We start from the raw sequence: 13,222 nt of genomic DNA on the forward strand, positions 1-13,222 counted from the left end.
CAGCCAGTATAGAACTGCTTGTCGTGCTCTCCCCAAACTTCTCCCACACATTCCTTGCAACCTGCCAGCCCATCTTGGTACCTCATCCATTCCACTCCTTCCGACAGCTTCCAAAATGATAGCTGGATTTACACACAGCTGAGAGCCTACACTGCCTTTCACGGTTATCTCCCTTCCCATGAAGCGTTTGTGTGTTGTTAATTGGTATTTAATAAAAACATACTCTTGGAAAGATAATCAATCTTTATTTTTCCCCTACAGATGGTGGTTGCTGCTGCAATTAATACACAGTGGCAAATGGATCATTTGCAAACTACAAAACATGGTCAGGAATCAAAATTTTCATGCAAGGTGGCAAGTTAATTAAGCATGGTAGAGTACTTTATAGAAGGACATTACTGGTGCTCATTGTCAAAATGGTGCATCAAGGCCTCCCTGATTCAAATAGCCTCTGTTGTGCCCGTCTAATAGCCCTGGTATCTGGCTGCTCAAAATCAGCCGCCAGGTGATCCATCACCGTGCTCCACTTCAGGGAAAACTTTTCACCCTAAGCTGCAAACACTACGGAGTGCACAGCAGGCTGCTATGACCATAGGAATATTTTCCTCATTTAGGTCTAACCTGCCGTAAAGGCAGCGTCAGCACGCTTTTAATCTGCCAAACACACATTATACAGTCATTCTGCACCTGCTCAGCCTATTGTTGAAGCACTCCTTGCTGTTGTCCAGGTTTCCCATATAAGGATCCATAAACCATGGGAGTAAGGGTTAGGCTGGGAATCCCAGGATTACTATGGGCATTTCAACATCCCCCTTTGGAGTCCTCTGGTCTGGAAAGAAAGTTCCTGATGACAGCTTCAATCAGTGTTCCTGAAGATGCATGCATCGTGCACCTTCCAAACGCCCAGGGTGATCCACAAGCACCTGCAATACCATAGAAAAGTACCCCTTTCTATTGATGTTCTTGGTCACAACATGGTCTGGGGCCAAAATTGGGGATATGCGTGTCATCTATCGCCCCGCCGCAATTCAAGAATCCCATCACCTCAAAGCCATCCACTATTTCACACACATTTCCAAGAATCACAGTCTTCCGTAGCAATTAATGGCCTTGCACACTTGCAAGAAGGCAGCCCTAACAGTGGACTTCCCAACTCTAAACCAATTCATGACTGACTAGGAGCAGTCTGGAGTTCCCAAGCTCCACACTGTAATCGCTATGCGCTTCTTCGAGAGGGTAGGTCTCATTTTGGTATCCTTGCACTGCAGTGCTGGGGTAAGCTCTGCACACAGTTCCAGGAAGGCGGCTTTCCACCTCTGAAAATTCTGCAGCCACTACTCACCATCCCAGACCTACATAATGATGCGATCCCACAACTCAAAACTTGTGTCCCGAGGCCCACCATGTGCAGCTGCTCTGTGAATCATAAAAGTAATCTGGTGTTGTTTCTTTCCATGGCACACAGTACATTAGGCACCTCTGAATCCTGTTCAGATTGGGAGCTCATGATATACTGCATGACCAGCCACGATGTGTTCATAACAGTGATCACAACAACAGAGAACAGTAGAGGCAACTTCCATAATCCTACCCTTGGGAGAGTGAAAACATCCTACACCTTAGAAACCTTTCCTCAAGAGTGAGAAGTCAGGCAGCTGACCATTTCATGGAGCAACTCAATGATAGACTCAGAGAGGGTGATCTGATGTAAAGTGCTAAGACAATGGTTAGTAAGGATACAAGATATTTAAAAGTCAATACTACTTTCTCAGACATCCAGCCATCTGAATCAGAGAGATGGATCATATCCTGAGTTAAGTATTTATAGTACAAAAGGCTTAGAAATTCTGAAATATTCTGATATATTTACAATTCCGTAAAAAAAAAAAAAAAGATAAAATAGGAGTGAATTACATACTACTGCTGAACACGTTTTAGGATCTAAAATCCTTGTGAGCTCTCTTCTTATGACACACAATTTCTTCTCCTCTTCAGTTGGATCCAGATGCCCTTATTTGGGCGAAGAATTAGTTCTCCCACAAGACCAAGCCCTTCTCGCTCTTGACTTGTTTCCACCCAAAAGCGCCGAAGGATGATGGCTAGAACAGCTTTCTCTTCCATCTGTGCAAACCGCTGGCCTTTATGTTAAATTGAAACAAAAACAGTAGTAGTTGAATAAAGACAATTACATTTCAAAGATTTCCTACAAAATGCAGCATGAGAATAACTGTGCCTCTAGCCTCACATATTCTAAGATGGGCCAAATTAGTGTTGAATGGATGTGCGCACACAACAGGAAAAAGGACAGAAGTTTGTTTATTGTTTATTCTAAAAGTAGAGTGTGCTGGTGTGGTAGAGAGGGGGGAAATTAGGCAGATAATCAAAGGTTTGAGACAAAAGAGGAGAGGTGAGAAAATAGAAATAAAAATAAAAAAACTAAACAAATTGAGAAGGGTCACAGACCAGACAATTAGTCCTAGTCTACCCTAGAAATTTACAGCAGTAGAGCTATGTCTCTCAGAGTGTGAAAAATCCACATCCCTGAGAGATGTAGCTATACCAACCTAACCCCCAGGTGTAGAAAGCGCTATGTCGAATGAAAAATTCTTCTGTTGACCTAGCTACTGCCTCTTGGGGAGCTGGATTACCTTCGCCAATGGGAGAATCCTTACTATCAGCATCTGTAGTGTCTACACTGAAGTGCTGCAGCTGTGACACTGTAGCGTTTCAAGAGTAGACAAGCCCATCGCCAAAGATTTAACTCAAAAGAGGTGTGAATTTAAGAAAGTTGTGGTGTACTGTCTCTCACCCTTCCCTTAACCCCTTCTCTGTACATTGTCTATTCAGACTACTATCTGTCTAGGCAGGAATCTTGATGTCTGCCAAGCACCCAGACTTCCTTGGGTGCTCTAGAAACAATAATTAATTAGCCTGGCTATAATAAATTAGATCTTTCAACACACAAAGATCTGCTCAAGAAAAAGAGTAATCTTTGAGGGTTTGGGTTTTTTTTTTTTAATTTTAGCTTCACTTAATATTTGGACTCCTGAGAACATCTACAGTAACTTCACGTTGTTGACAGAAGAATCTCAGCAGTTGCTACTGAGATCATTGTCAGTAGTGGTGCTTCTGTGATTGCAACTGACCCCATTCAAAATGGAATGAAATCCTGAAAATAAAATGAGATCAGACCAACCGAAATACACCTTCCTCTCAATACTTTGAGCCATTCAAGGCTGTTAATATAATAGAATACTGCTTCTAAACTAAAGTCAACAGCCACTCCTCTGATGTAACACAGACTCTATAATAAAACATGATACGCCAAAGTTGTTTATTTTTGAGCACCCACAATTGGATTAGGTGCTTCAGAGAAACACGTGCAGACTCAGTCCCTTCCCTGAACAGCTTACAAGTGTTAGGAATTCAGTGAACACCCCAGCAGTCACTGTAGAAGACTGAGGTGGAGCTGGGGAGAGAGGGTAAATTTTTCCCTAAAGCCTGCAGGCCACCAATGGTTGAGATCATTGTATAGCAAGCAAATGTATCCCAACTGGAGGGAGAGAAAGAGAGTGGCTCATGTTGTTCCCTAGTGACTCTCCAGAATCTCAAGACAACGTGTCCAGCACTCTTGGACAGAACTGAAGTTAGCATGATACAGTCCTACATACAGAGCACATCCCAATAAGGAGGGAAACAACAAAGTGGGGGTAATGTGGACTCTGAAGAACTCCAAGGGAAGAAAGAAAATGTTGTGACTATGATATTAATGTGAGATACCATTAAAAATTGCTCTGCTGCAATTATCAGCCACAGAGATCTGAAATCTCCATTCAAATTCATAGGCTCTGCTGTGGGTATTATGGCTAAGGCACCTTCACCTAAACAACCTAAGTGATAAGAAAATAAGCAAGTGTGGGAATTTTTACACTTTAGGTTTTATTACTAACCAATGCAGTTTCTAGGTCCAGCAGAGAAGGGCACATATGCAAACGGGTGCCTTCCACTAGAATTCTCAGGGAAGAATCGCTCAGGCCTGAATTCTTCTGGGTCTGGGAAAATCTCTGGTTCTCTATGCAGCACATAAGGAACAACGATTACCTCTGTTCTTTTTGGTATCTTAAATCCTCCTGCAAAAACAGTATCAACATGTCAGTGAAGTAAGTATCTTTTTCTAAACAGATACAAAGCTCAAAACCAATTCTTTACTCGTGCAACACCTTGATGGAGTAGATATTTATCACGCCTAAAATGATGAATACACACAAAAGGTTGAGAACTACTTACTGATATGGCAATCTTCACTTGTGGTGCGGGCAAAGAATGGAACAGAAGGGAAGAGACGAAGGGCTTCTTTAACAACACACTCAAGATAGTGGAGTTTCTTCAAATCATCCATTGTGACAGGACGGTCAGAGTTACCTGATCAAAATCACAACAGGGAAGTGAGAAACAACTGTCCCTAATCGGACTAAACATACAGGCTACTTTACGGGGTTTACAGCTATTTTGAAAGTTGACAAAACTACAACTCCACTGCTGTGTTTACGGGTTTGAATCATTTATCTAAATATTTATTCTTGCTATGTCCTTAAACTATTATTATTTGTACTGAGGTATCATCAAAGAGCCCCAGTCATGAACGAAGACCCTATTGTGCTAGGCGCTGAACAAATATAGAACAAAGAGATGGCCCCTATCCCAAAAAGCTTACAATCCTAGTACTGCAATCTATCATAACTCACTTAGCATCAAACCAACTCCCACTGACATCTCTTTATCCACAGAAGAGTTACAACACATACAGTGACAGTACAGTGTTTTATTTGCTTTTATAAATCTCTACACCGTAAGACTATTAAACCATATATTGTACCATGCAAACTTACAGTCACATCCAAGGAAAGAGTAGAAACTTACCAAACACTTCATCCAGTTCTCTGTGAACTTTCTTCTGGGCTTCAGGATGACATCCAAGTAAGTAGATGACCCAGTTCATAGCAGCAGCTGTTGTATCATGCCCCTACAGATACAGATTTACTCAGATGTTCAGGTCTGCATTATCCTCATGCATATGAATAATAATATATACAAGGAATTAGGGACATGACAGTAGTATAGCCTAAATATACAGATCCAGAAAAAAAAAGCTAAGAATATATGAATCTATGTAACAATCTGGTACTCAGGTTTGAAAAGGAAATAACCAGTTATGTAATAGGATGGATGGAGACTAAGATAAGAAGAAAACCCAAACAAATCAGAACATTTAACAAGCAAACGTCCCTTTGCTATTCCTCTTCTATTACTTTGCTATTCTATGTTGGCTGGGCAAAGGGTCTTCCTGTACATTCAGACTGAGGAAGAGGTTTGCTATTGCTTCCTTTTAGACATAAACTGGTTGACCCACTAAATCTCTCTGGATAGCCACAATAATTTAAAAACTATATAGCAACCTTGAAGTCACTATTTTTCCTCAGTCAGCTGTTGGACAGGTTTTTGCTCTTCTTCACGGCTTTACAATGAAATGTAAGTATACCCAACTTTTCAGTTACTCACTATTTTTAGTATCCTATGATAAAATATACATTACCACCACCAATTACCACAAAAGGACACAGATAATTTTCCTAAAATATTATATTACAAAACATAAAACTGATCCATTCAGGTATGCTAAAGAAAACAAGGGAATGTTCACTGGCAATAGATTTGTGTTAACAGATGTTTATTTTTAATCACATTAACTGTAATTCTGCCACAGACTAACAGCAACCATGGGAAAAATAATTCCATTGCCTCAGGGAGTACAGAGTTACACCAGCAGAAAACTAGAGTAATACAGCAGTGAATCAGGCCCAGTGTGATCATTTCCAGTCATCCTGTGTCACAACGGATGCAACAGGAATGGAAAGGGTCCAAAGACCGCTGACAAAAGCGATCAGAAGTATGGAGAAATTGAGTGTGAGAAGAGACTGGGACCCTGCAGTTTAGAAAGGACAGAAAGAGGGGATGTGACAGAGATAAAAAAAATGTATGAACTTAGAGGGTAAATGAGAGCTCCCAGTCCACTTGCAATACAAGAACATATTCAATTATTTGGAGCAGCATCGCATTTTAATCTTTTACACAAGGCACAATTGACCTGTGGAAATCATAGCTCCAAGATATCAGTAACACCAGTAGCTTATGTGGACTGAAAAAAGGGATTAAACATTTATACAGGAAATTAGGACATGCAGAGTAACATTAGGCACGTATGCAGAATTTAAAAGATGTGGCCCAATATCTGAGGCAATATAAAGCAACAGAAGAGATTAGGAAGAATCTTCTCCTTCCTTTACAGGCACATTATGTTACCATTGTCTACTAGCACCTTCCAGTGAAAATCTCGTACAGACCAATGTCAGATATAGCATATGGAACAAATGGAACATTGGTCCAATGTAGAATAGCAGTTGCTTCATTTCTATGTAAACATCTCTATAGTCTACGTAGGCGTTATATAAGCACCCTCATTAGGGGCCTTATTCAAGTCAATGGAAAGCCTCATTGACCTAAATGGCCTTGAGATGAGGACCTAAGAGTCCAGGCCTGCAAACCCTGGTTCATGGCAGTAGTGCAACAGTAGCGATTGGACTATTTGGATGAGCATGGACTGGACTGGACTGTAATGAGTGCATTAAGCTCCTCCTACTTATCTCCTATACTATCACTTTGTTATGATGGAAAACTAAAAGTAAAACTTCTCTTCTAATAAGATGAAAGACTCACTTCTGTAACTGAACATCTCAATCTCTGAAAGTCCACAGCTCTTTGGCATACCTCAAACATGAAAGTATCCACTTCCTCTCGAATATCCATGTAGCTCAGTTTGTTCCCTTGATCATCAGTTGCATGAAGAAGCATATCAAGAAAAGCCCTTCTCTTTTTGGACCCACTTTGTTCGCGGTTATCATCCAAGTCATCTTTATGTTGAGTGTGGTTCTTTATTTCATGGATTTTTTCTGCAATAACCTTAGATATAAAATCAATAAATATATTATTTTTCCACAGTTTAGATTCCACAATCTAAGTGTGTGGACACTAAGTGCATATGCTTTAAAATAGTTTTTAAATATGAGATACAAGTTGACTACCTCTGACTCCATACTATGCACTGGTTGGTGATAAGAAGAGACATATATACCCATCCCCTTAATATTTATTTTCCTATTGTGCATCGAGTTTGCACAGGTGGGGGTTATGAATTGTGTAGAATCTGAGTGTTTCAGTCTGGGCTGGCTCCTTGCTTTGATTGTTCTTTATTTCTGAGCCTTCGACACCATGCCTATAGTAAGCGATATTACAATACTGTTTAGTGATATTGCATCTCACAAAACGCAAACCAGCATGTGGTACCTGATTCTGCTCTTCTTTCCACTTTCATGGAACAACAGTAATATAAGGGCTCTATCCTGCATTACTTAAGTCAGTGGAAGTTTTGCAACTGACTTCAATTGGCACAAGAACCAGAGCAAAGCAAGAGGCCCTTTAAAGGAGCAAGTTCAGTCAAAGGACAAATTCTGGTCTCAGATACTGGTGCACAGCTTCCATCAGCTCCATCTCCCTGCCACCCTAGGATCTGGTCCTTAGATATTAATTGGTTAGTACAGCTATGATTGAATAAATTAAAAAATAAAGGTAGTGCAGTGCTTAGACTGTGTTTATTTAATGCACTGAATGATAAACAAGAGTGATTCTTATCAGCAGTTGCAACAAGTGAAGTGTAATTGTTCCTTAAAAATATCCAGAATATTCTCCCCCCTCATTCACACAAACATGCTCCTCATAATGCCCCAGTAAGCAATATTAATACCTGTCTTCCCTTATTTTCCTCTCCAGATCTAGCTTCTTATATCCAGTTGACAAACTCCAGCTGTTTTAGAAGTCCTGGCCATTCCATTTCAGGACAATGATAGTGTTTTACACTCATTCCTTTATAGCCCTACTGATGCTTCCAACAGCAAAAGGTCAAAAATAGTTTTTTGATCTAGTTTCATCACACCATTTCTCTACAGATAAGCACAATAATGAACAACCCTTTCAAATGTGCAGCTAATGTTTGACTGACAGAACAGGACTAGAATAGATTTCAGATTCCATAAGGGCAATACACATTGAAAGCTTTATATATTGTGCATGCAGGGCATATTTTCTCCACACTGCATGTTTTCAATTCCCATTAATAATGAAAATTACATATCCATATTAAAAGGAGAGCAGCTTCCCTGGTCATTTGCCAGAGACAGGATTTGAATGGTAACCCATGTTAAGCATACCACTGTAGTTGCGAAAAATCAGATGTTACTTCTATGGATTTAAAAGTAAGAGACAATAGTGAACTTTTATAAAAAGTATGTCATCTCCATGTATTTCTTTTTCCTTGATGAAGTGTATTCACTGGGGATTTTATTTTAAAGTTTTCCATGCTGTTCTGAATTTTGAGAAAATGATAGAAATTTGATCAGAACTGAAATGTTTACGTACTGCACAAAGCACCAGAGCAAACCAGAATGCCATTTTAAAATATTTTAGCTGTTACAAGCCTTAAAGTGAAATCCTCAGATTATTTTAAGATGTTCAGTACATTGTATGTTAAAGGAATTAGGATGAGTGTGATTTACCACCTACTACAACTAAGTCATATTATTACAAGTGAGGGCTACCCACTGGCTAAATCCAACACTTGAGCAAAAAATTGTAAGTCACAGTTTCTCTCCTCTTCAGGGGATTTATTTAGGGACTGAGTATCAAACATTCAGTTCTCCTATCATACATGCATCTCAGATAAGGTGATGTTTTCAATGGCTGAATACCCAGCCACCACATTCCCAATCTGAAATCTCTATCATTAGTACTGTATGTCTCTCCATTGATTGGAACACAATAGAAAAAAAGAATAGCAGGTTACATTGTCAGTGAAAGTGTGAAGAATCTTGAGGCTTCTAGTATGTTCCCTTCCTTCTTGGAACATAGGGTACATCAAGTCAGACCAAAGCCAAGGAGACTTCTGTCTATGATGAATGAGGTCACTCATCCTAAGGTAACACAAACAACAATGAATTATATTTATTTCTAAAGACATATTCACAACACATCCACAAGAGCCTAGGAGGGTCTAAGATTCCTGGTCCTAGACAGGAAGTACCATCAGATGTTGCAGACACAACCATTTTGTCTAGTCTTTAAAGATGCTATTGATGCACTTTTATGTTCTTAATTAATTATAATGCTCAGTACCCAGCTATAATATTTTTCACATTTTCATTTGTAGAAATGCTTCTGTCCAGTGAAATCTAATTCTCCATATAAAAGCAATATTAATTCAAGAAGTTTGTCACTATGAAAAAGAAACCTAGGACCAATGTTTTCTCTTGGTTATAATAATGTAAATCTGGAATAACTCTACTGAAATTCATGGCATTAATCTGGATTTACAACAGGGTCAGTTACAAAACAGATAATTGTATAACCAATGCAATGCTTGTTCAAATATAATCTGATGTAGACCCTGATGGTCTGATTCTCATTCTCACTAAGGCCCCTTTACAATGATGTGGCAGGAAAAAAAAAAAAAAAAGAGGCCTTGGAGTGAAAATAAATTACAGTTACACTTCAACAGTGTAAACGGGATTAAAAGTGGGTGTAACTAATTTTTTCTCACTTCACTATTGTGCTGAACCTCCTGTAGTCTTTTACACTAATGCATTGTGACTGCAAAACATTACTATTCTAGTCTGACACCATTTCACCTCACTTTGCACTGTGTAAATGATTATACAAAAAGTGCAAATCAACAGAGAGTTGGGCCCAATATGCTAGGCAGATTCAGTGTCCCAATGCCCCACATACAGAAGTTTCAAAGGAGCTGTGGTGACTAGTCCAGCCAATGTTAGCTATGGAAGGGCTGATCTGCAACTGCAACCTGTTCACACATGGCAGCAGGCTGGCCTTGTGGAGCCATTACAGGAGGTCTCTTCTATGCATGCACAGCTTGCATAGGATTTATCATTGTCCTGCCACTCCACCTTCATATATGCTCTCCCTCATCCCCACAGATGGGCAATGCAGGACCTACATGGCACAGAGGGCTTTGTGCATGGGCGAATTGTTGCTCTTGTGCAGGCCCAGTTGTCCTACCAGATTTTGCTTTAGAAAGAATTGAGGTGCTATAACTGGCATTGTCATTCTCACTCCTACACCAAAAAAAACTATAAGACTGACTTGAAAGATCTACCCTTACTTATAAATAGCATGGACATATTCAGAATCCTTATTGATCTGCGCTCCGACATTCTTGCCCATTGCAGTCTCTAGAAAGAGAAAAAAAAGAAATTAAAAATATGTTAGCAAGGAGGAAAGCCGATGAGTACATTAACATCCCATCACATGTTGCATTTTGCATGCAGCAGCCATTTACATCCTCATCTCATGGCATTTCTTTTTTTTAAGACTGTGTACTCCCTTTCTGATTCTAATCCTACTATATCTATTCCTTTAACTCTTTTTCAGGTTAGATTCCATATCTCTGTTTCACCCCATGGACAAAGGGTTCGCATACAATATTTGATTGTTCAGACAGACATAAATATAATTAAAACAGAAAACATGTGTTCAGTGTAGATAATACAGAAGTATGGTTACAAGACCAACAGGGCTTTTTTTTGTCAATTATCTCAACAAATGAAACTATATCATTGTATACAGCTGTAGCATCTTCATAATTTACAGACCTTTTACAGCAACAATTAAATCATCACCAGAACTTACCACAGATTATATCAAGGGCACAAAGAGTGATGTCTAGAAAGCAATCAAACGGCTCTTTGTCAACATGCTTTTCAAGTTTTTCAACCAAAATATTGGCTTGTTCATTCATAACTTCTAGAAAATCAGCTAAGATTGTGAAGTGAAACGTGGGAGTTATCATTTTCCTTCTCGTACGCCACTTATCTCCAGTGCTACAAAACAAAGTTGGAAATTAAGTATAAAAAACACTCACCAAAAAAGGAAACAATTAAATGCTTGTGGAAGTGTTCAGTGAATATACAATTCCTGGCACTAGGGTAGCTACAATTGGTAGATAGATTATTAAAGCTAATCTTTTAAAACATTGCGAGTGGCCAACATAGTCTCAGTCCATCTTCATTGATGACATCTAATGACTACTAATATTTTTCAAACATCAATTAATTTCAGTAGAAGCAGCCAGCCCCACTCACCATAAGAGGCAAAGTGGAAACACATTTTGCTGCAAAGACTCTTCTAATCACACAGTGCTACTAACAGCTCGCTGCTAACTGGAGGTGCTGCAAGACAAGTACTGTGAACAAAGTTACACTAAGACAAGGACCAAAATTGAGAAGGCATTTGGGGTGGAAGTGGGTGAAGAGAAGGGTAAGTAAGAATCTCCTTGTTAAATATTTAGCATCCCAGCCCCAGCTAAGCCCATCTTCACTGATCATTATAAATGGGGGCAGCCCTCATTTTTCCCCTGGGTAGAAGAGTGAGGATTAGGGATCGTTATAGCCTAATACAGGTCTAGTTTACTGTATCAGTATCATCTACCAACCACTACTCAGAGAAGAGGTCCCTCTCCCCTGCAGGGAGCCCTAGATAGCACTGTCTGCAGGCAGAATCAGCTGTTTCCATTACAGTGAGACCAACTAGCCTCCCTCCTACCATGAAGCTCTTTCAGGATACTGACCCCAGCCTTCCAAGCCATCTGGCTCATTCTGGAGTGTGCAGAGTCTACTCCACCCCCCTGCTGAGGTGTCTAGTGGGGTGTCATTGATGCTTCTCCAGTCCCCTTTCCTAATTACTGCTGGGGTGAGAGGTATGGATGTGCTTGATCTTGCACCATCACAACAGCAGGCTAGCCAAAGGAGCCAGTGGGCCTTCTCTCTAACTATTTAGCAGCCGGTCTGCTCGTTATGCTGAATTCCTGCTGCAGTCTTAAGAGGAGACCTAGGCTGTGTCTCAGATGGTATCATCAGGGAACACAGCATCTTCCTGGTTTAAGCTGTTGAGCTCACAGACCACCCCCCGTCCCCCGAATCTCCTATTTTATCAAATGTCCCCAAACTCAACTTGAACTGTCCTTGACTGACCCTCCTTTTTCTATAGGGTGAAAGTCAGGAATACAGCATTGGTATGAGATCACTCACTCTGAGTTTTTAAACAGCAAAGAATTATTGGGGGGAGGGGGGGGAAGAATCACAAAAATATTCAGAAAAGATCTGAAATGGCAGATATACACATTAGACTTGTGCTTCCAGAACAGCATAAGTAGGTACTGTGGCACTGGGGGAGGAGTTAAATGGGGCCCATCCAGGGCCACCCCTCCCTCATGGATGGCATCCCGTCCCAGAATGGTACAGGGGAGACATCAACGGTGGACATTAGGATCCATGCGGTGCCTTTCCTCCCCAGGCACATGTCCTCTGGGAAAAAACTACAGAGAGGAGCCAACAGAGCAATCAGCAGAAGCAGAGAGAGACCCATGAACACTGATAATATTTTCCACAGCTTTGACTGGACTTTCTCTGCCTTGTGCTGACTGGGGGAAGGGACTGGAGCAAACAGTCAAAGTCTCTATATCTCAGCCTCCTTCCTGACCTGCCCCATATACTTTCCTCCCCTTCCTCTCTTCATCTGCTCTATCCCTCTCACCATATTCCTTGCCTGACTTTTCAGTTTTGTGAATCCCCTTCTATCTCCTGCCAAACAAAATGATGACATTTGTGCCTCCACTTTGCTTGTGCGTTGTAGTCTTTCCCTCACCCTGTGTCTGTTTTATTTATTTAGATGTTAAGCTCTTCAGGGAAGGGAGTATATACACTCCTGTGTGCGGTGCCTAGCACAGAGGAGCCCTGAACTTGATTGGTCCCCAGGCTCTGCTGGAATAATCATGACTTCAGAAGAGGTGACAAGCATGTATAATTAATACATACATAAACAAACTACCAAGACAGCACATAAATCCAAGCTGACTATGAGTCAGATACTTATAGTCTGTTAGCTTGCTTTCCATTACACCCTAGTAGCCTCACAAGTTAATAAAGTTCTAAGAGCATAAATGAAGACAGAATTTAATAATAAAGTCAATAATAATCGTCAAATCAGATAACTGGCAAGGTGCTCAGGGTGAGCTTCACAAAGGGGAGCTAGGTGCTGAATT

General features: G+C 40.4%; 1 protein-coding gene across 2 annotated transcripts in view; it reads right to left on the reverse strand.

Moving 5' to 3' along the window:
* Positions 1–238: 238 nt before the first annotated feature.
* Positions 239–13,222, reverse strand: part of LOC137155396 (cytochrome P450 4V2-like) — a 30,588-nt gene continuing 17,604 nt past the window's right edge. For both annotated transcript variants that reach the window (XM_067551595.1, XM_067551596.1), the window contains exons 4-11: positions 10,813–11,003; positions 10,286–10,355; positions 8,954–9,080; positions 6,826–7,017; positions 4,921–5,023; positions 4,288–4,422; positions 3,951–4,130; positions 239–2,138 (exon numbers count right to left, since the gene is read on the reverse strand). In XM_067551595.1, coding sequence (XP_067407696.1) covers positions 1,966–2,138; positions 3,951–4,130; positions 4,288–4,422; positions 4,921–5,023; positions 6,826–7,017; positions 8,954–9,080; positions 10,286–10,355; positions 10,813–11,003 — 1,171 coding nt within the window. In that variant the 3' untranslated portion in view covers positions 239–1,965. The remainder of the gene's footprint in view (positions 2,139–3,950; positions 4,131–4,287; positions 4,423–4,920; positions 5,024–6,825; positions 7,018–8,953; positions 9,081–10,285; positions 10,356–10,812; positions 11,004–13,222) is intronic.

The sequence above is a fragment of the Emydura macquarii genome, unplaced genomic scaffold, assembly GCF_026122565.2.
Source record: "Emydura macquarii macquarii isolate MOO-44397 ecotype Brisbane River unplaced genomic scaffold, CSIRO-AGI_Emac_v2 contig_1363, whole genome shotgun sequence".
Lineage (NCBI taxonomy): Eukaryota > Metazoa > Chordata > Testudines > Chelidae > Emydura > Emydura macquarii.